This window comes from Serinus canaria, chromosome 2 (assembly GCF_022539315.1).
Source record: "Serinus canaria isolate serCan28SL12 chromosome 2, serCan2020, whole genome shotgun sequence".
Lineage (NCBI taxonomy): Eukaryota > Metazoa > Chordata > Aves > Passeriformes > Fringillidae > Serinus > Serinus canaria.
The window spans coordinates 55,517,120-55,535,875 of NC_066315.1; the positions used below are offsets into that span (position 1 = coordinate 55,517,120).

The following is an 18,756-nucleotide window of genomic DNA, read 5'->3' on the forward strand; positions in this document are numbered from 1 at the left end:
GGGCAAAGAAGGAAATTATTGCAACAGCTCACCCAGCTCCCTAGGCTTGCTTAGTCATTGCAGTGTCCAGTTGCTATGTCTGACTCTAAAGAAAATGCTGATAAGTTTAATTGATGAGATTGCCTCTGCGATATTTTCTGGAGGTTAAAACCAAGGCTACCATCCAAATTCATCCAATTTCATCCAATTCTGCTGCAAGGAGTTTCTCCTTTTCAGGTCACTGACAAATGAATGCTGGCATATTTGCTTGTATTTCCTCTCCTTACCTGTGTGCTGGAGGCTCTCCTCATCCACAACCTCCCACGCCTCAGCTCCTCCAGCTCACAGTCTTGCTCCTCAGCTCCAAAGCTGCTCCAGGAGTGGCTCAGCTGCCATGCTGGGCTTTCTCCCAGAATGCCAAAAGTGCTCTGGGGGTGGCTGCTCTATGGCTCTGACCAACAGAAGCCACAGCCCCTCTCTTACCTTGGACTGTGCGGCAGCAAAAGGGATTCAAGTTCTTTCTTTCAAGGAGCTTGAATTTGTACCCAGTGGTGGTTACAAAATCCTGAAAACTTCTGAAGCCTTTAATAGGTAGCAGTGACAAAGACAAAAATCTCTGTAATGATAAGTATGATCATACACTTTTAAAAGAGAGGGGTTTGTTTCGTTTTGTGCTTTTTTACTACTTAAAACTTACTGACTTAATGTTAAAGGACAAAATGTCTTCCTGTACCAATAGCAATCCTTACCAAGGGTATCTCCTTTATTTTAATTGTATTTTTGTTACAAGGAGAAAGCAAGTAGTTCTGGGGGATTAGACAATATTAATAGACCTTTTTGGTTTTATTCATCTATAGATAAATATCTAGAGATCACAGTTCTCTTTAAGTTGTATCTGATGATGTTGGATGCATTTCTGAACTTTTACAGAAGTTTCACTGCTATTTACAACATGAATCTTTAATTCTCTATTTACAGCAAGTGCTGATTTTCCATACAATGGTCAAGCTATAGGAGATGGAGTTAACAGAAACTCAGCTATTATTGGAGGTAAGAAAACTCTCTACTTTTCGAAGACACTTTGCAGTCTCTGATGGCTGAATTGAAGCTGGTAATAAGGCTTCAATTTCCATATCCGGGTTTAGGTTTGTTACTTTAGTCTTGACTTGCTGTGTAATTTTTCCTTTCTAATTTATATTTTTATTATTACTTATGACTTTTCCTAATACTTTGAAACTTTAAAATACTGGAAGGATAGCATTGCATTCCTCAGAAAAATTCAGGCCACACTTGAGCAGCCTCAGTTCACCTGCCCAATGCAGCAGTTAATGTAAAGTGACATAACATAACTCTGGCTGGTAACAATAATTTTTTTTCTGAAAATTTTGTAACATTTTCATCCTGGAAGATTTCTTTGCCTGTAGAGAAGGGCCTAAACAGGAACAATGCTGTTTAATCACATAGATACATATGCCTAAGAGGACAACACTTCTCTGTAACAGGGTTGAACCCAAAATAGACCATTGCAGGGAGAGCAATTAAGGCTAGAACTGATGATAAAGTGGGAACATCTGCAATTATTGTGGAGCCAGTACTTAGTGGGTGGTGTGAGCCAACAGCAAACCGAGCCAATTTTCAGGGACATGTAGAGGAGCTAGGATAGGTCTTTATAGCCATTGACTGGAAAGTGAACATCAGAGATTCCACCTCCAAAAGAAGGTCACCACACATCACCTGTACACCCCACTGTTCTGGGAGTGCTCAGCAGCCTCTGCCTCATGGCCAGCAAAGCTTAGGTCTGTAAAAAAGTATTCATGTTGATGTTTTTACCTAGGGATGAGAGTCACCAGCAGCCTTCAAGGAGCTGCATTCTGTATGTAGTGGAAACCATAAATAAATATCAGAGTAGTGGAAACCAGGCAACTGTGCTGATGCCCCCGTGCCTGAGTAGCTTCAGCTCAGCTCAGAGGAGTTTTGGGATCCTTGCTTTGTGCTAAAGCCTGCAGCTGGTCTCACTGGGGGCATCTTTTCTTCCCTCCTGTGCGCAGGCGTCATCGCGGTGGTGATCTTCACCATCCTCTGCACCTTGGTGTTCCTGATCCGCTACATGTTCCGCCACAAGGGAACCTACCACACCAACGAGGCCAAAGGGGCAGAGTCGGCCGAGAGCGCCGACGCCGCCATCATGAACAACGACCCCAACTTCACGGAGACCATCGACGAGAGCAAGAAGGAATGGCTTATCTAAGCCCACGGGGATGGGGCCTGGGGTGGGATACAGGCTGGGCCAGGGTGGGACTGGGATGACTCTTGCAGTGGAGAGAGAACACTCTGTGTCGGACGCTTGAACACACATAGGATAAAAAGATCAGCACAACTGGAGGAGCAAGTGACAGGAAAATACCACCGAGACTGGAGAGAAAAAAAAAAAGAATATCTCAAACATTTAAGAAAAAATACTTTTTAATATTTATTTACAGCAAATTGCCCCTTCTGTATCCCAACGATTACAACAAAGAGCAGTTTTGCAGCTTCAGCACTGGTTACAATTTTCAGTAATACCTGTCTATTTCTCTGTGTGTTTAGAGATGTTCTGGATATACCTGTGACAAGAAACAGGGCTGGTTTTTTATATTTTTAAAAGCTGTTTAAAATGTGGGGGGCTCTGCCCTGAGAACAAGTGGCAGCCCTTTCTTCCCGGCGCTGTGTTCCTTCCTGGCTGGCCACTTCCCTGCCCTCAGCCCCGCACCTTTGTGACCACATCACCATTTATTTGGGTGACATTGATCCGGGGGGTGGGATAGGGGGTGAGGACTAATGCAAATCTTATTCACCAGTTTCTCAACATCTCGTCAGCCCTGGCAGGACCATTGTCTTGACCCAGGCACTTCACTGATTGTGTGCAATTCTCATCAGCAATGTAAAAATACTGTTATTATGACTACTATTACTAAAGAGGACTATCACAAAGCACAGGAGGCTTTAAAGGTTTTTTGTATTATTTTGTTGGTCTCTGAGGGAGGATGATGCTGTGTGAGTCTGTAGACCTAGTCTGTTCCTGTGTCTTTGTCTATGGCACCAGGTCACCACCTGAGGCACGTGCCAAGTTAAACTCAGCTCTGCCTGTGGCATATTGGCATATTCTGTACATTGTAGTAGGGAATTAGAGACAGACTTTTTTGCTTCTGTTTATTCTTAATAGGCTGTCATAGAAGTATTAATACAGCTTTACTCAGTGCATTTGAACCCATGGACTTCACATTCCTTTTTTTTTTTTTTCAACTTGAGAGTAGCAATTTATTCCTTAAATCCCTTGTTTCAGTCCCTTTGCAAGGAAAGCCTCCACTGGCAGTGTTTGCACAGTCAGGAAGGTGAGGCAAAGGAGGCTTGAAAACTCTGCCTCCAGAGCAGGTGAGGAACACACAGCACACAGGGGAGAGTTACTTTTCAATACAGAGATTTACCCCAACTATTTTACTGTCTTTGTAAGGCATTTTTAAGAATAGCAAGGCCAATGCCAAGTACAGCATTGCATCCCATTTTTCCTCTCAAATCAGGAGTGTCCTAGGTGTCACCTGAACAGCAGGCAGGCAGCTAGAAGGAAAGACAAAGGGGCAGCCTGAAGACTTAATATCTTTTAGTGGCAATAATTTAACAAAGCTTTGGCTTGCCCTCTGTAGAGAAGCATGATTCTCCTGTGGTCTGAACTGATAGGAATTTAAGGCCTTAGTGGACAGGTTTTGCAGTGGAACAGAATGAAGGAATGAATATACTGCAGGGCTTTGCCATGCGCTGAAAGAACAGAAAAAATACCAGGAATTTCCCTTTAAAAGTATTTATTCTTCTGAAAGTGCTAGATTTGCTTTGTCTTTAATATTTCTAGGTTTAGTATGCACAGATTTAATTCATTTTTCTGCACAAGAAAGATTTATTTTTCACCCAGATATATAATCTACTATACTGAGAAGTGCTGGCATTTTTGATTTCATCATCTCTTTGGTTACAACTTTCATTATTCTAATTGACACTTTAAAAATGGAAAAAAATCATATAGGGGAAAAAAATATTGGAGCCTTACCAGACAAGACATTGATAAGCACAATTTGTCAGAAAGTAAGCCAGGTAGTTTGGGTTTTAAAGATGGTAACCTAAAGTTCGGTTTTGGAGGAACATTATCATTGAAAATAGATATCAGAGCAAATCAAGCCCATTAATTCATTCTACTTATGGATTTGAAATTAACACACAAAAAAAGTTGCCAGTTTTAAAAGCAATTACTGTTTCTCAGGTAACATACATGGCAGAGAGGTACAGGTAGGCATAAAAATTACCTCTGTTACTCTTGTGCTCTGCAGTCTTTTGCCTTGCCTCCAGTATTTCCTCTGCCTCTCTTGTCTGTAATCAAGCAGATGAGTCCTGGGTTTAATCATGGGTGTAAAATAAGTCTTCTCACCCTGGGGAATATCAGCAGGGGATGGATCTGCCCCGTACCACCACTCAGCAAACTACCTAGAAATCACAGATGTCTCTGTAGGATTGAAAAGGCATTATCTTTTCTCTATGATTTTATGTTTCATTTTATTTTAATGGTATTTAAGTCCACTCTGAAAAACATCCTTGCCTGCAACTTCAAGCTACCAAGAGAAGTGAACAGAGCATCATTTGCATACATTGGCATTTGATTTGCAGAAAAAACACTCCTAATCTGAATTTAATGTCTGTGAGGAAGATCAGACTTCTGTATCCTGAGAGACTAGAGTCTTCTGCGACTTTATGTGGGAGAGACAGATTTAACAGCCATAGTGCAAATAGTGTTGGGGCCAAAAACCTCAGCATGGCATTAGAAGGGAAAATGGCTTCATGTCCATGTCTAACCAAGTTCTTGGCAAAGCAAGACACAATTGTCTCTGGTTATGGTAGTGAGGCCTGTGATATCTAGTCACTGATTTTCTAAAAAAATTACCAGCTAATCTCCCACAACCCTGGGAGGTTAAGCGAGAACTTTTGGGAAATAACCTTTGACCATTGCATAAGCAATAGTTATAAATTGGTGTCTTAAGTTTGAAAAACAGCTTAAATTTCCGAAATCAAGTCAGGGTCATTTGCATCTCTCCATTAACTGGACACCATAGACCTTTTTCTGTAACATACATTAGTGCCATGTTAAAATACAGCTACTTTCATAACCTAGAAACCTTTAAATATTACTATTCTTGTTTCTCCCTAAATTGGACCTTCGACATGATATTATCAACAAGCAGCTGTCTCTGTAGAGGGATTTGGTGACTTTGGGTGAATTCCTGCCTTTCTGCTTCATATTTCATTTCTGAGAATGGTGTATGTTTAATTACAGCTGCTGGTCATTCAGCATCCTGGCAGTGAAGCAGGAGCAGACTCAGTGATGCAGCCTGTGTATTTTGCTAGCACTATATCTATTCTGAAAATTTCTTTCACTGCTAGCCTATCATTGAAGGCTGAAACAACATCCAGAGTTTATTTCACCCATTCTTACTTGTGCCAAAAATCAATGTTGTTCAACAGGTGTGAGGGAAAATCTGTTTGAGGGGAGAGTGGATCCTGCTTTTATAAACTCTGTACTTTCCCCAAAGAATATTAAAATAATCAGTCTTTTACCACCTGTTTTGTAGCTGTTTCACCTATTTGAACTGTGCAGAGAAATGTAGCTTCTTGTACTGGTTTGGGAACCAAAGCGTCCCAGTTGTGTTTCTAAAGGGTCATTCCTGACACCACAGAAAACAACGGCAAAAGTGCCACCAGCAGTGGAGAGAGCAAGACTGGGCTGGAGATCAGGGCTCCTAGTGTTAGTGAAATAATGTCAGCAATATTTTGGATTCTCATTCACAAGACTTGCAGACCACCAGGTAATGAGACATGGAGCTCCCAGGAGCCAAAACAATGGAAAACTTATTTTGATATCAACCCAGCCTCAAGGAAAATCCGCAGTCCAGTCTGGCAGTTTTGAATCAGGTCTTTCACACACTGTTTATTCTGTGTTTACTGGTAGAAAATTCAGATGTATGAAATAGGAATATGTATCTTTAACTTGTACTGGAGCATTTCTGCTTTGTACTTTTTGTGTCTTAAACTTTACCTGTACCTTTTATATCTCTTCTAGCAGTCACCACTTCAAAGCTATGGCAGCATTTTAGGGTCATGCTCTAGGCAGCATGATATATGTGAGAGGATGGGCATCACAAATATTTTAGTACGACTGCCAAAGCAGTGGTGTTTATGTACAAGTTTATTGTACTGGTAAGAATTCATTTTAATTAAAACAATGTCCTTTAATGGCAGATGCATCTAATTTCCAGGGTATCTTTTGAAATGTGAAGCTAACTTTGACAAGCAATAGCTTTCAATATGGCTTATCCCATGAATGATTTCACATTCCATCAAGCATGGTAATCCTGAAAGGGTGTCATTCTTGAAAAGCAGAACCTAAATTCTGGTAATCAGATGTCATTATCTATCCTAGAGAAATTAAACAGAAATCTTGCCTTCTAACAGCAACAGCATGCAAATCAGAATGAATGAAGGGCAGTGTGTTTGTATGCATAAATATCTTCTGTGAATATCTTTCCTTTTAACTAAAGTTCTATTAGAAACCAGATTGGTAAATAAAGAGGAGGGGGAAAAAAGAAAAAAAAAAAAAAAGACATTTAAAATAGTTTTAATCACCATGACAGCTGTTTAATCATGCTTTGTATATTCTTATCATTGCCTGTATTTTCAACATCTCTAGTACCAGGAAATCAATTTGGAAAGGACAGAAGTCAGAAAGGTCTCTTGAGAAAAGACCCCTTGTACATGAAAAAAAGGAGTTTCAGAATGCAGTTGTAGATAAGAAGAGAGGGTGCTAAAACCAGGGAAGATTTATTGAAGTGCAATGTGTTCCTCTTGCATCAGTGTTACCTGTTACAAAGTGTACATCTGTTCATGTTGAGGTGGGTAGAGGGTCTGAGAGCAGGGTTTGGATATAAGTTTAATGACTGCCTTTCTGCTTTTTCCCTTTCTGATCACTTTGCAGACAGCAGCAAGCAGTCTGCTTTCAATTGTGCTCACATTTTTTACTGCAGATTCTGTGGCTCTGCAGCCTAACAAGGGTTACATACTACAAATGACTGAGTGTGGGTTGTTTGCCTTCCTTTTCTATCATAACTCTGTCTTTTCCTTCATGAATGAGAGCCTTTTATTGAAACCATCAAGAACAATGTATGCCCAGCTCAACAGACTTGTGTCTGTTCCTTTTAATAAACTACTTTATCAGGCTTTAAAATATTTTTATGACACGAAGCATTTTATAAAAGCGCTGTGTTAAATGCGCTTGAATGGGAGAGTGTGAAACCTAGGCAAAGAAGCATCAGTGCAGCAACCACCTGAGTCAGGGGCACTGTTGTTCTGTCTACAGCATGCATTGCCTGAACCACCCACCAAATCCCTGGATCCATCCAAGACCTTAGCTTCCTTTGTGGAATATAACAGTGGCAAAGTCCTGGTGGGATACTGTGTTCAGAATGAGGTCAGACCACGTTCTGACCATTCTCTTGTGCTGACTGTTGAAACCCCTAGAAGGAGAGGCACACCTTATGCAGGAATATTTCTCATTTCTATAGAAAAGCTCTAGGACCAAGAGATGGGGGTGAAGGTTCAAGTGTAAAGCCAGACTGATACTTGAACATTGTGCCACAGAGTCTTTGCCCCCTTCTGCTGCCACATGTCTCACTGCAGCCATGTGGGTGGGCAGGTGCACCTCCAAAACCTAAGGCTGTTCAGGATATGATGTCTGCACCACTTGGGCAATTGCTGCCATGATGGGGGTGAATAAGATAGCAAACTTGCTCCAAATCCATGAGTCTGCAGTGCTAGCAAAATCACTCGCTCTTGAAATTAAGTGTGATTTTTAAGATAAACTCAGGAGGAGCCCTACAGTAGCAGGCACATATGGTGCCTCAAATGAGACAAGATTTGGAGCTGGTAATGGAAAAGCATTTATTTAACAATCTGTAACACAGTTCTTTTAATTCTGACTTTCACATCTAAGCAGATTTTTCTTGAGGCACTATGCTCAAAATACTTATTATGCCAACAGCTTAAGAATCAGGAAGAAAAGGGGTCAATTTGTGGCTTTTTTACACGAGAAGTCTTTTTCAAAAAGTCACTTACTGTAAAAAAAAAATGTTTGGTATCAACAGGTTCTTTCACAGAGAATTATTTCTTTTCACTAATTTTCTATTTTCCAAATATCATGCCAGCAAAGCTGAGCAATTATTCAAGTACAGCCCGAACCACTTCAGGGGGTAAGATATACTTGGGAAATATACATATAAGCAAATAACAAAATTAGTACATTCTTCTTCTTCTTCTGTAATTCAGCAGCTTCCAATAATGTCCCACTGCTGTTGTTTCCTTAAGGAAGACCATCTGGATTAAACAACAAACATCAAAGTGTGTACCTTTAGTTTTACCATAGATTAATATTCTCACTTGGTATGTAACAGTGTAATAAGGAAGAGTAAATTGTTATTTCCTAAGATTCCATAGATTTAATTCTGCTGTCTCCAAGGGTCAGAGATGTACTATCACCATATTAATTGTTATAGTGCAGAGCTATTTATACTGATAATATTCAACAACTAGCATTATGCATCCTAGCACAGAGCTGCTCTAAGAAATTCTGATTTATTGAGAAAGTGGGTAGATGACATTTTCTGACAGGTGAGAAATGTAAATAACTGGAATTCACAGACACTAGAGCTGAGATCTTTTGAGGGAATGTTTAGCATGCAGAAAAAGAAACTGTACCAGAAAGAGCTTCTTGCTTCCAGTCAGCAGCTTGGGGTAGGTACAGCGCTGTGGCCAGTGTCATTGTGTTCATTGCCTTTTTGGCCAAAATATCTGAGCTCCTGTCTTTCACATGCTTTGAAATAGGCCTTGCAAGAGTACAGCTGAAGATGCCAAACTTAAACAAGCTGCTCTAGACTGCTGGTGAGAGTACAGAGTCACAAGACCCAAGCTCTTCTACCTGCTTAGAAGACGAGTCTCAGATGTGTTGCTGCCTGTCCCTGTCTTTTGTCACCTTTTCCCCACCTTATTGAACATCACAGATGAAAGGGACCACAAAACACCTTCTGGTCCAACATTTTGTGGGAAAGGGGACCTAGATGAGATAATCTAGCATCCTGTCCAGTCATAATGGTTTTTTCCCCACTGACTCCATTTCCAGGGTAGTAGGCTATCAACAGGCTCTTTAAGGCAGATAGAGTCACTGGAGCAAGGCAGCAAACTCTTGAATCAGCCAGAAAACAGTAAATTTAGATGATTTAGGTCAGGCAGAAGCAGGCTTCATGTGGGGCATTCCCAGCCTAGCAGCTCTCCTTCATTTCATCATGGCTTTGGTTAGCAATGGAGCAACTAGCCAAGTCTGTGTAATTTTTCTAAACCCAGGTGGAAGTATGCAAGATAAACTTGGCTGAATAAAGACAAGGTAGCCATCCTCTGTATGCTAATGTTTGCTCTCTAAAGTGCACATTCTCGTGTGTCACTGAAGGAGTCTGACCTTGCCACAGGCAGTAAACCCTTCACAAGCTGAACAAATAGCCCTGCACTGCTTTGTCTTGAAAAACTCCTTTGGGCAAATGTTTAGAAGTAGATCTACCGTTTGCCATCATAAAACACTGGACACAGTATCAGAAGCTAGGTGTAAGTTATTTCTGTTGTAAAATCAAGGTCTGTCTGCAGAGTTTTTGTCTTGCACTAATGAGACCTTTATCCCTGGAGCATAAACTACTACAACAGGGCAAGGTAACAAAGAGGAATTGCCTTTGCTGCTCGCTCTGAAACGCAGCGTAAAGTCCCTTTCACTACACGGTTCCTGGTAAGAGTAAGATCTCTGTAGACATCTAGTATTTCCTTTTTTCCAAACCCCTCTACCCATTACTCCAAGGAAAGAAAATTGCTGACAGTTCTGGGTTTTTTCACATCTCTTTCTCTACTTTAGAAGCGTTCCCTCTTACTGACAAATTTATTACCTTTTACTGTCCCCTTTAAACTCCTTCCCAGTCATGCTTGCTACATTGACCAAGGTGAAGCCTTTCACCTTCCTAAAATGTAATCATTGTAGTGGAAGGGTTATGGCCACTCCATTCCTGTCATCTTTTATATTTGCAGGAGGCTTTTATCTGTTCATGGTACTCAGTGACTGAAAGTGCAAGTTTGGTTTCTGCCATCTGCGGCATTATTTTATAACTTGTTTGTATCTGTTCCAAAATCACAGCATTGCCTGGCAGAGGGAGTCTGAAAATTAGGCAGCTGCACTTCATTCCATTCAGCATGGTTACTTTCTATTGCTTGGTTCAAATTTTCCCAAGAGATATCAATAATGAAATTAATGCCTGGCAAAAGCTAGCATCTATTTTTCTTAGGGCCACAAGATGTCAGATTTAACTCTCAGCCATCAACTTCCCTTGTGCTTTTGTAGCAGCTATACGAGGCTGCTGCTAATCTCCAAAGTAGGACAGCAAAAAATTGTATAATAAAACCTTCTAGTGATTTTAGTCTCTTGGAGTGTTAAAGGTCCAGCTCAACAGGGCCAACAAGTCAGCACTCCTACAGGTTTCTGTTATGAACACATCCGAGAAAACTCTCCACACTGGTTATTAAATAATTTTATTTGCATTGGATCAGCATCTCTGAGGGGAAAAAGTGCTTCTGTAAGTGGAAAACCTGAGACACTACACTCACCCTATTGTAACTCCTGCATTGCATCTGATCTTTTGAAGCTCCAGCTGCTTAAGAGAAGGGATCAGAGTCACTTGAATAAAGAAGGCTAAGGCATCACTTGGTTGCTATTAACTTTGAGAAGAACTGGCTTGCCACAGACCTGCTTTGCATGGTCAGTCTCAGTCATACACGAGCAAAGGGGAACTTTTCCTCTGCTCTTCAGTGGATCAAGACTCATCAGTGGGCTGGCTGGGCAGGTATCACATAAATTATCTCCAGTCCTAATGAGCTGACTCACACACTGAGCAGCCAGAGTCCAGGGAGCTCCTCTGACACAACAGCATGATTTGGCACAATATTCCTGAGAGGCTTCAGCTCCCCAGCAATTCTGCTACCCCATTTGACTAGTGCTAATTAAGAGAAGCCTGATGGAAATTACCTGTACTGACTTAATCCTACATGTGGATGCCAATCCCAGCTAAGAGTGCTTAATTTCGTGGAGATTAAATAGATTTCCCCCCCACCATGGAGTGCTTGGGCTGTGCTCAGTCTGATGCTTCTTACTGACATATATAAATAGAGATATAGAGATAAATAGATATTTTTATGGAGATGTTTTATAAGTGGCCTTTACTTTGTGCATGGTTACTATTGCCAAACTTGTTACTTAGGAGCTACAGAAATGGCTGGTTCTGCAGTTTAGAAAGCAATCAGCCATCTCTGTTGCAAGGGACACTTTGGGTCTGGGCTTGGATTTTAGTTTTTATTCTTCAACTATAATTTGCATGGTTTGGATTTGGGTTTTATCTCAGTGTTGGGTTTCTTTTCTTTCCTCACTGGTTCTCTGGCAGGGATATATTGGGCTCAAGCAGGAACCTATTTCTCAGCCTTTGAGAGAAGGTTTGAAGCCATTGGTGCCATATAACCCTTCAGAAACACCTGCCTTGCACAGCCTGTGATGTTGCTCAGTGTGAGGTCCTCAAAGCACAGTTTCTTTGGCAGTCTATTGGGGGTTTCACAGCATAGTGAGGTACTCCTGCTGGCTTTGCTTGACAAGATAGAAAACTAGCAACAGCTAGTTGCTGTTTCATGGGTATTGCCTTGTGAGCAGAAAAAGGCATCAGCAGAGACTAGGACAAGAATGATGGTTTAGAATTAGATTCATATACATAGCAGTAGCAAAAGATTGTGGAAATTGCTACAGAAGCAGGTTATTTTACTTGCTTTCTTCTTTTACTCCCTTTTTTTTTTTTTTTTAGTACTATTTGTACACCACATCTGAGTCATTAATCTCTACCAGCCAGCCAGCTCTCAATAACCTGGGTTGTTGCTTAGGGATGGAAATGCTGTTGTCCTTTCTTACTGATCTAGTTCCTGCTGCTGTGGAGCAGTCTGTACCCAGGAAAAGACATGGGCCATGAGCTATTAGGAGAGCAAAAGCAGCCTCTCACCCCTTCCCTCCAAACCAGGTGGAAAGCCAATCCCAGGGTTATGTGCCTACAAAGCTGGCCCAGTTTCCTGTCAGGTGAACCAAGACCCTCTCTGTTTGCAGTTAATCTAGCCCACAGGTTTCTTTCTTGAGCACAATTTTCCCATGGGAGGCATAACCAGGAGATGATGGTTACCCTAAATAAACAAAAATGTGTATATTAAAAAACATCCTAATCTGAAAGTATAGTGTATCTGAGATTCCTCTGTTCTAGACACTTAGTCTAAAAGATTTATGGCTACATTTGCTATGTTATGCTTGAATAAACATATAATTCATTGAAATACACAAGACTGATAAAAGTAATATGATCTCTTTAAGGAGAATAAACTGTTTGTAAATTTATAAAGAGTATAATCTGTTAGGCCTTATTTGAAGTATGTACTGTGGTTTGGTAAAAGTACAACATTAAAAGAGCCTTGCCAGATGAGGAGTGGTTTTTTTCTGCGTGTGCGTGTGTGGTTCCTTTGGAATATTTGACATCTTCATTTAACACAAAAAAAAAAAAAAATCCAAAACAAAACAAAACAAAAAAAAAAAACCAACAAAAAAAACCACCAACCTTTAGAGACTGTGTATAAGAGCCTGAGATAAAGTGCAGAGGGCTCTTCAGGTTTCTGTGTGCAGTGACTCCATGGAGGTAGCAGGTGAATCTCTACTTCTGAATAATTTGGACCCAGAACAAAAGTGGTTTGTCCCACTACTGACTGGCTGGAGATTCTTTTAAGATGGCTTCATAACATCAATAGAAAGAATTCAGCCCAATGCACATGCAAATATTGATTATTTAATGGGGGAAAGATCTAAGGAAGCTTTAGGCCCCTTCAGAGCAAGAGCTGGTGTGCCACAGGCTGTGGACACGTTGAGCAATGGCTACTGCTGCCCATGGAGCTTCTCATTAGGGGAACAGACATCCCAGAGCCTGTTCTCCCTGCCACCATCCTCCTGCCCTGGCCCTGTGCAGACCAGCAACAGCTTTCTGGCACACAATGGGCTGCTGCTCCTGCTTCTCCTGCCAGTTTTCCCTTGGTGTGCAGCCCAGCTGTGAGCACTGAAGGCACACCAGTGCTCCCCACGGAGCAGAAAGCCATGATTATACTCATGATGTTATGGCCTGCTGCCTCTCCGTGCAAGGTTTTTGGGTTTCCTCAGCTGGCTCCCAATTGCAAGCAACTCTTCCTCCCTCAGGCCACCATGTGAGCCCTTCCCTGAAATTCAGCAAGAGAAAGAAGGTCTGCCTGGAGGTTTGAGGGGAGAGGGATTCTCATCTCTGACAACCCTCTGGGTTGCTAGTGGAATCTCAGGAGGTGCCTCCAGCCTTTGAGGGATGCAGCCAGGGTAGGTCAGATCAAAGGTGTGTCTCATCTCTTTTTCTGTCCTGGCCTGGTTTTGTCATCACCAAGGCAAGACCACATCACAAAATTCTACTTCCTCAGAAGAGCCTCTCAGCTGCCAGCCATGGGCAGCAAAAGGACTTTTGGGGCCTGAGGTGGTTTTATATGTTTAGTCATTTCTTTCAAATCTATTTGCCATGTGCTTGTGCAGAACAAGTGAGATCTCCTCACAGCTCTAGTCCTTTCAAAACTGTCAATTGCTGTGCTATTTAATTTTAAAAACCCACCAGCAACTGGGCAAGAAGGGGAGATTTTCTTTATGGCTGCTTGCTAATGAAACAACTTCACCATGATTTAAAGCAGAGATGCAAAAGAAATCTCTCCAATCTTATTTGTGTTCTGCACAGTTCCAGTTATATCCCTGCACGTGCCCACAAAGATCACTGCACTTTGTAATGCTACACTGAGGACAGACTGCACAGCCTTGAGAGCCAGATAAATCTGCAGCCCTGTGTGATCTGACTTCTGACTGATACTTCCCATCACCACCTAACAAGATTTGTAGCTTGAGCCTGCACCAGAGAGTTATTTTTCTTCAGTGACTTCCTCATCTATCACTGCTCACGGAGAGTCATGTTCCTTGCAGGCAGACAGACACTCTGCTTTTCCTCCCTGCCCAAAGACAGGCCCCAGCAGCATGGCTGCAGGCTGCCTGACCCTGCCAGCTCCAGCCTGAGCAGCAGCAGCAGCTTTTGGGGGAGAGGGGCAGGGAGACCTGTGTGAGGTGACCTATGCAAGGAGTTCAAAGCAGGGAGAGGCAGCACAGACCAGGGCTGGAAGGCTTGCTGGAGGAAGAGCGAGACAACAAGCTTCAGGGATGGCAGGAAGAAAGATTTTTCCTAGGGCCATGACAGAGCCTTTGTTAATTTTGCTGCAGCCCAGGAGGGCCTGGAAAGTCATTGAACTGAGAGCAAGGATGAAAGAAAGGGGCTGGCCTAGGAAGGCAATGCAGACAAGGGAAAGACCTGCTTTGTTTCTCCTCTGAATCCCCCATCAAAGCTGTCTTGCTTTTCTTTGTTTTCTGAAGTTCCCTTGTGCTAGTTTGGTTTTAGATTAGACCTAGCTGTGTGATGGAAAAGCACCTTTGGTATATTCTCATCCAGGAAGAACTATAGGCACTGCTAGCCCAGGGTCCTGATCCCATGTAAATCAAGAATGGCCAGAGGCACTTGACCTCTCCAAACCTCTCCATTCTCACGGATTACATCTGTGATGTTTCATGATGTATTTCCTCAGCAGTCTCTTCCCAGAGGAGGGGTTTGCCACATCTTGAGGACCTGTCTTGTCTGAATCCCTCAAGTATGGCAGTGCCCTGTGGGGATTTGTGGAGTCATAAGGAGGAGAGAAAAAGAGCAACTCTAACAGCTCTGTTTCTCCCACCAGCCTTGGTGCCCCTCCCTCATGCCTCTCACAATGTTTTGTATTTCTCCATTTCACTACACACAACAGATTGAGCACTGCTTCTCCCCCAACTGTGAACAATGTACCTCATCTTCTGTCTTTAGAGGACACAGTTGGAAACCCTGAAGATCCTGAAAGAGTTCTAGCCACTCCTCCTTCTTCCAACAGGCATGAAGTTTATCAATGCTGAAAATGCATCCTTGCAGTGTCTGCTTCTCTGTGGAAGAGGTTTTTATTCCAGGAGCGTTAGGAAGGGAATCTTCGCTACCTGGAAAAAAGAGGTTCCCACATCCTCTTTACTGATGGTTTGATCAGTAAGATGAGGCAAAGAACTGCATAGATACAGCAGGTTCAAACTGCTAAATATCTTAGCAGGATACAGTGAAGGGAAGGGTAGAACCAAGGGATTTAACTGCTTGATTTGATTTATAGGGACTATAGCAAAGAAGCATTTTAAATCCTATCAAACACCAAGCCTCAGAAGTCAATGAGACAGGATATCCCTCTGCAGCATTGTGCTGGGTAAGCCTGTTAATCTCCAAATCCTTCACTTGTTTCACGATGGGACGTTGTAGGCAGCTCACCATTAGTGGCTTTTCTCTGTTTGCAGATGCCTGCACATTTAGTTGGATAAGAAGTGAAGTGAAAGTGCTACTTTTGTGTGAAAGGGATCTGGGTGGAATACTTTCTATTTTGCTGGAAGAAGTCTTAAAAAATGCAGGGCTTCAAGCTGTAGAATTTTTTTTTTTGGGGGGGGGAGGGGTGTAGTTTGGTTTGGTTTTTGCATTTGGTTTGTTTGTTTTTTTTTTTTTTTCTGAAAGAGAGGGAAATGGCAGTCCCTGGACAAGCATTTCTCAGATTAAAACGCACTCCTGCTTTATAGATAATTCTTCTAGCAGTGCATGAAGACCTGCTGTAAGAAATCTGCAGGTCTCACACTGCCATGGTCAGTGCCCTACCCTGTTCCAGCCCCATGCCAAGCACTGGGCTGTGAGGAAGCTGTTGTGTCCTCTGCATGCAGGGAGCTGTGAAAGAGGTGAACCTGTGTGTCACATCTTAGGGACCTGGATGTGGGCAGCAGGGTGCCCTGAGAGTTACCAGCAGGCACATACCCAGTCCCCAGCACAGCAGGAGCATCACAGCAACTTAACAGGGGCTGTGCCTGCAGGTAGACAACAGAATGGAAGCAAATAGGCCAAAACCTTGCTGACACTTCCTGCCACCAGAAGAAGGGTTTGCAGATGGGCAGTGATATTGCTGACATGAAAAAATGCATTTTTCTTTGCTCAGTTGATGCCAGTCCCAACTCAGCCCCAGTGAGGCTGGCTGCTCCCTAGGCTAGGATGGCTTTCCCATACAGCAGTTATACCTTCGGGAGTAGCATGGAGGTTTTGGCTGCTGGCTTCCCACGACTCACTTGGCAGTGAATGAGCTACAGCAGCTGCAAACACACCTCTGTGAGCTGAGGGTGCAATTGCATCTGCTCCCAGAGCAGCCAAGGCCAGAGCTGTTCAAAGGATGGTCAACAAAGGCACCAGCCCTGGGCACTGCACCATGCAGAAGGGCAATGGGTTCTTTGGCCAGTGTTAGGGCTTTCAGACCTAGCAAGGTGGTTTTCCTTAGTCCAGAACAAATTTCTAGGCTGCCCTCCTTTCACCTTCCCACTTTTCTCTCATTTGTGAAGTCCACAAGGACTCTTTCATCGTGACAGAAAGAAGAATTACTCTGATGCATTGCAATAAATTGCAATAAATTGCATTGACTTTTTTTTCTTTTTTTTTCTCTCCTGCTACTTGTACAATTGATTTGGGGATGAAGCATGCAATCACAGCTCACTCACAGTGTCACAGCAGGGACTGAATTACCCAAGGGAAAAGGGTTGGAGAAGGGAAAACTCTGTGAAGGACCATTATATCTTCCTTCTTTTTTACAGACCTGAACTGCTTTTAGGGCAATTCAGTGCTGGCTACACCAAGGAGACACAGGCAGGAACTTGAGCTAAAAGAATGGTGAAAAGTCTTATTGTGGCCTGTCACAAATGCGATTAATGACATCTGGCAGGCAGAAACAGGGGAAAGAAGGGAAGGCAGCACAGAGGATGGAAGAGTAGCACTGATCACAGGCAGCGTAGCCAGCAGCTCATGGTCGGAGAGAGACAAGGATGGAAGGCAAAGTAAGCCCAAGTTGTTTGCATCATTTCATTTTCAAGGGCATCAAGGATGGGAAAACACAATGGCAGCCATTTTCCTGAGTGAAGAGATTGCTGTGGATGGCAGTGTAAGGTATTTTTCAGTTTCAGGAGGAGCACTCAGCATGATACAAGAGATGAGAAAGGTTTGAAAAAGGGCAGAGAAGATAAGACAGAACTGCCAAAATATCTGGAGTCAGTTTAGGAGACTTTGTGTGCCCCTGGACACCTCATATCCTCCAAATGTTAGGATTTCTAGTGCTAATGATTGATATTGTCACTAGGGACTCAGCCTCAGTAAACATTACCAGCTTGTTCTCTACATCACACTTCTTCCATTAATACTTCCATTTGGTGCAGAGGATGCCCTTGAGATTCATGGTGGAACAGCAATGGCATTTTGGACTTCTGTTAGGAATTGCATTTTATTACTGGAATCTGAAGAAGTGGGGGATAAAAATAATTATAGCTGTTTAAAAAAAAATAGTCTAAACTGAAAGTATTTTAAAAGCTTCCAGTAACAAAATAACCATTAAGTTAATATGCTAACTTCATCTGAGTATTATCTTTTATGCATTGACTGGCTATGATTTAGGACACAGTCCTCTTTCTTCCCATCTCCTACAAGGGTTGGTAAGGAGAAAAGAGGTAAAGCCTGGTATATAAAACACTGGCCAGCTTCTCTTTTCAATGGTTTTATCTCTCTGTAAATCCACATGACAGAATCAAAACCTGTGGTTTCAAACTGCCAGCAGAGCCTCAAAGAGATTCTGCTTCTAAAGAAACATCATTAATCAATTTCTTCCAAAATATTTCCTGCTGTACAATGGAGCACCTGAATCAGAGTGTTTGTGACCTGGTGTGGTGTGAATGAAACAAGATGCCAAGTTAGTTGTTCTATGAGCTGCCATGACAATCTTTGCCTCCCTAGCACAGACACAGTATGACTGGCACCCTGCTATCCCCGGCACAGGCTGATGTGCATAAAGGATTTTCTGTAGTGCCAGATTAGGGTTTTCCTCAACCCTGTCACACAATTATTGCTGTATTACTGCAGAGCAATTCCTAGAGAAATCCACAGAAATTTCTACCACAGAAAGAAATTAACTGGGCTGCCCATCTGCTCTTTGGATTTACAGGAATTACAGTGCATCAGCTGCATATCTCAACATGTCAATGACCTCAGCAGAGTCATAAGGCTCCACAGGTGGAGCTTGCTGTGAATTCAGAAAAGCTCCTTAAGAGAGAATTTCAGGAATGAAAATGGAATTTAAAAAAAAAAAAAGCATCAAAAACCAAATAAAGCCAGGCAAAAGCAACACACAATTCACACAAATTCCTGTGAATTCTAACAAGCACAGTGCTCCTCTGTGAGCACAGTGAGCAAGGGCTGAAGTTTGGAGTTTCCCTGGACCTTACCAAAACAGCAGAGCCTCCATGGAGCTCTTTGGAGATTCCAGAAAAGAAGATAAAACAGGAGATGGGAAAGCAGGGACCAAGTAGGACTGGCTTTATGAGTTTGTGCCTTCCCACTTTTAAAAAGGGTAGGAGAAAATTTATCATCC

General features: G+C 42.4%; 1 protein-coding gene across 1 annotated transcript in view; it reads left to right on the forward strand.

Annotated features, from left to right (window-relative positions):
* Positions 1-12,635, forward strand: part of CNTNAP2 (contactin associated protein 2) — a 1,093,089-nt gene extending 1,080,454 nt beyond the window's left edge. The window contains exons 23-24 of the mRNA XM_009093851.4: positions 958-1,029; positions 2,028-12,635. Coding sequence (XP_009092099.2) covers positions 958-1,029; positions 2,028-2,227 — 272 coding nt within the window. The 3' untranslated portion in view covers positions 2,228-12,635. The remainder of the gene's footprint in view (positions 1-957; positions 1,030-2,027) is intronic.
* Positions 12,636-18,756: the final 6,121 nt, after the last annotated feature.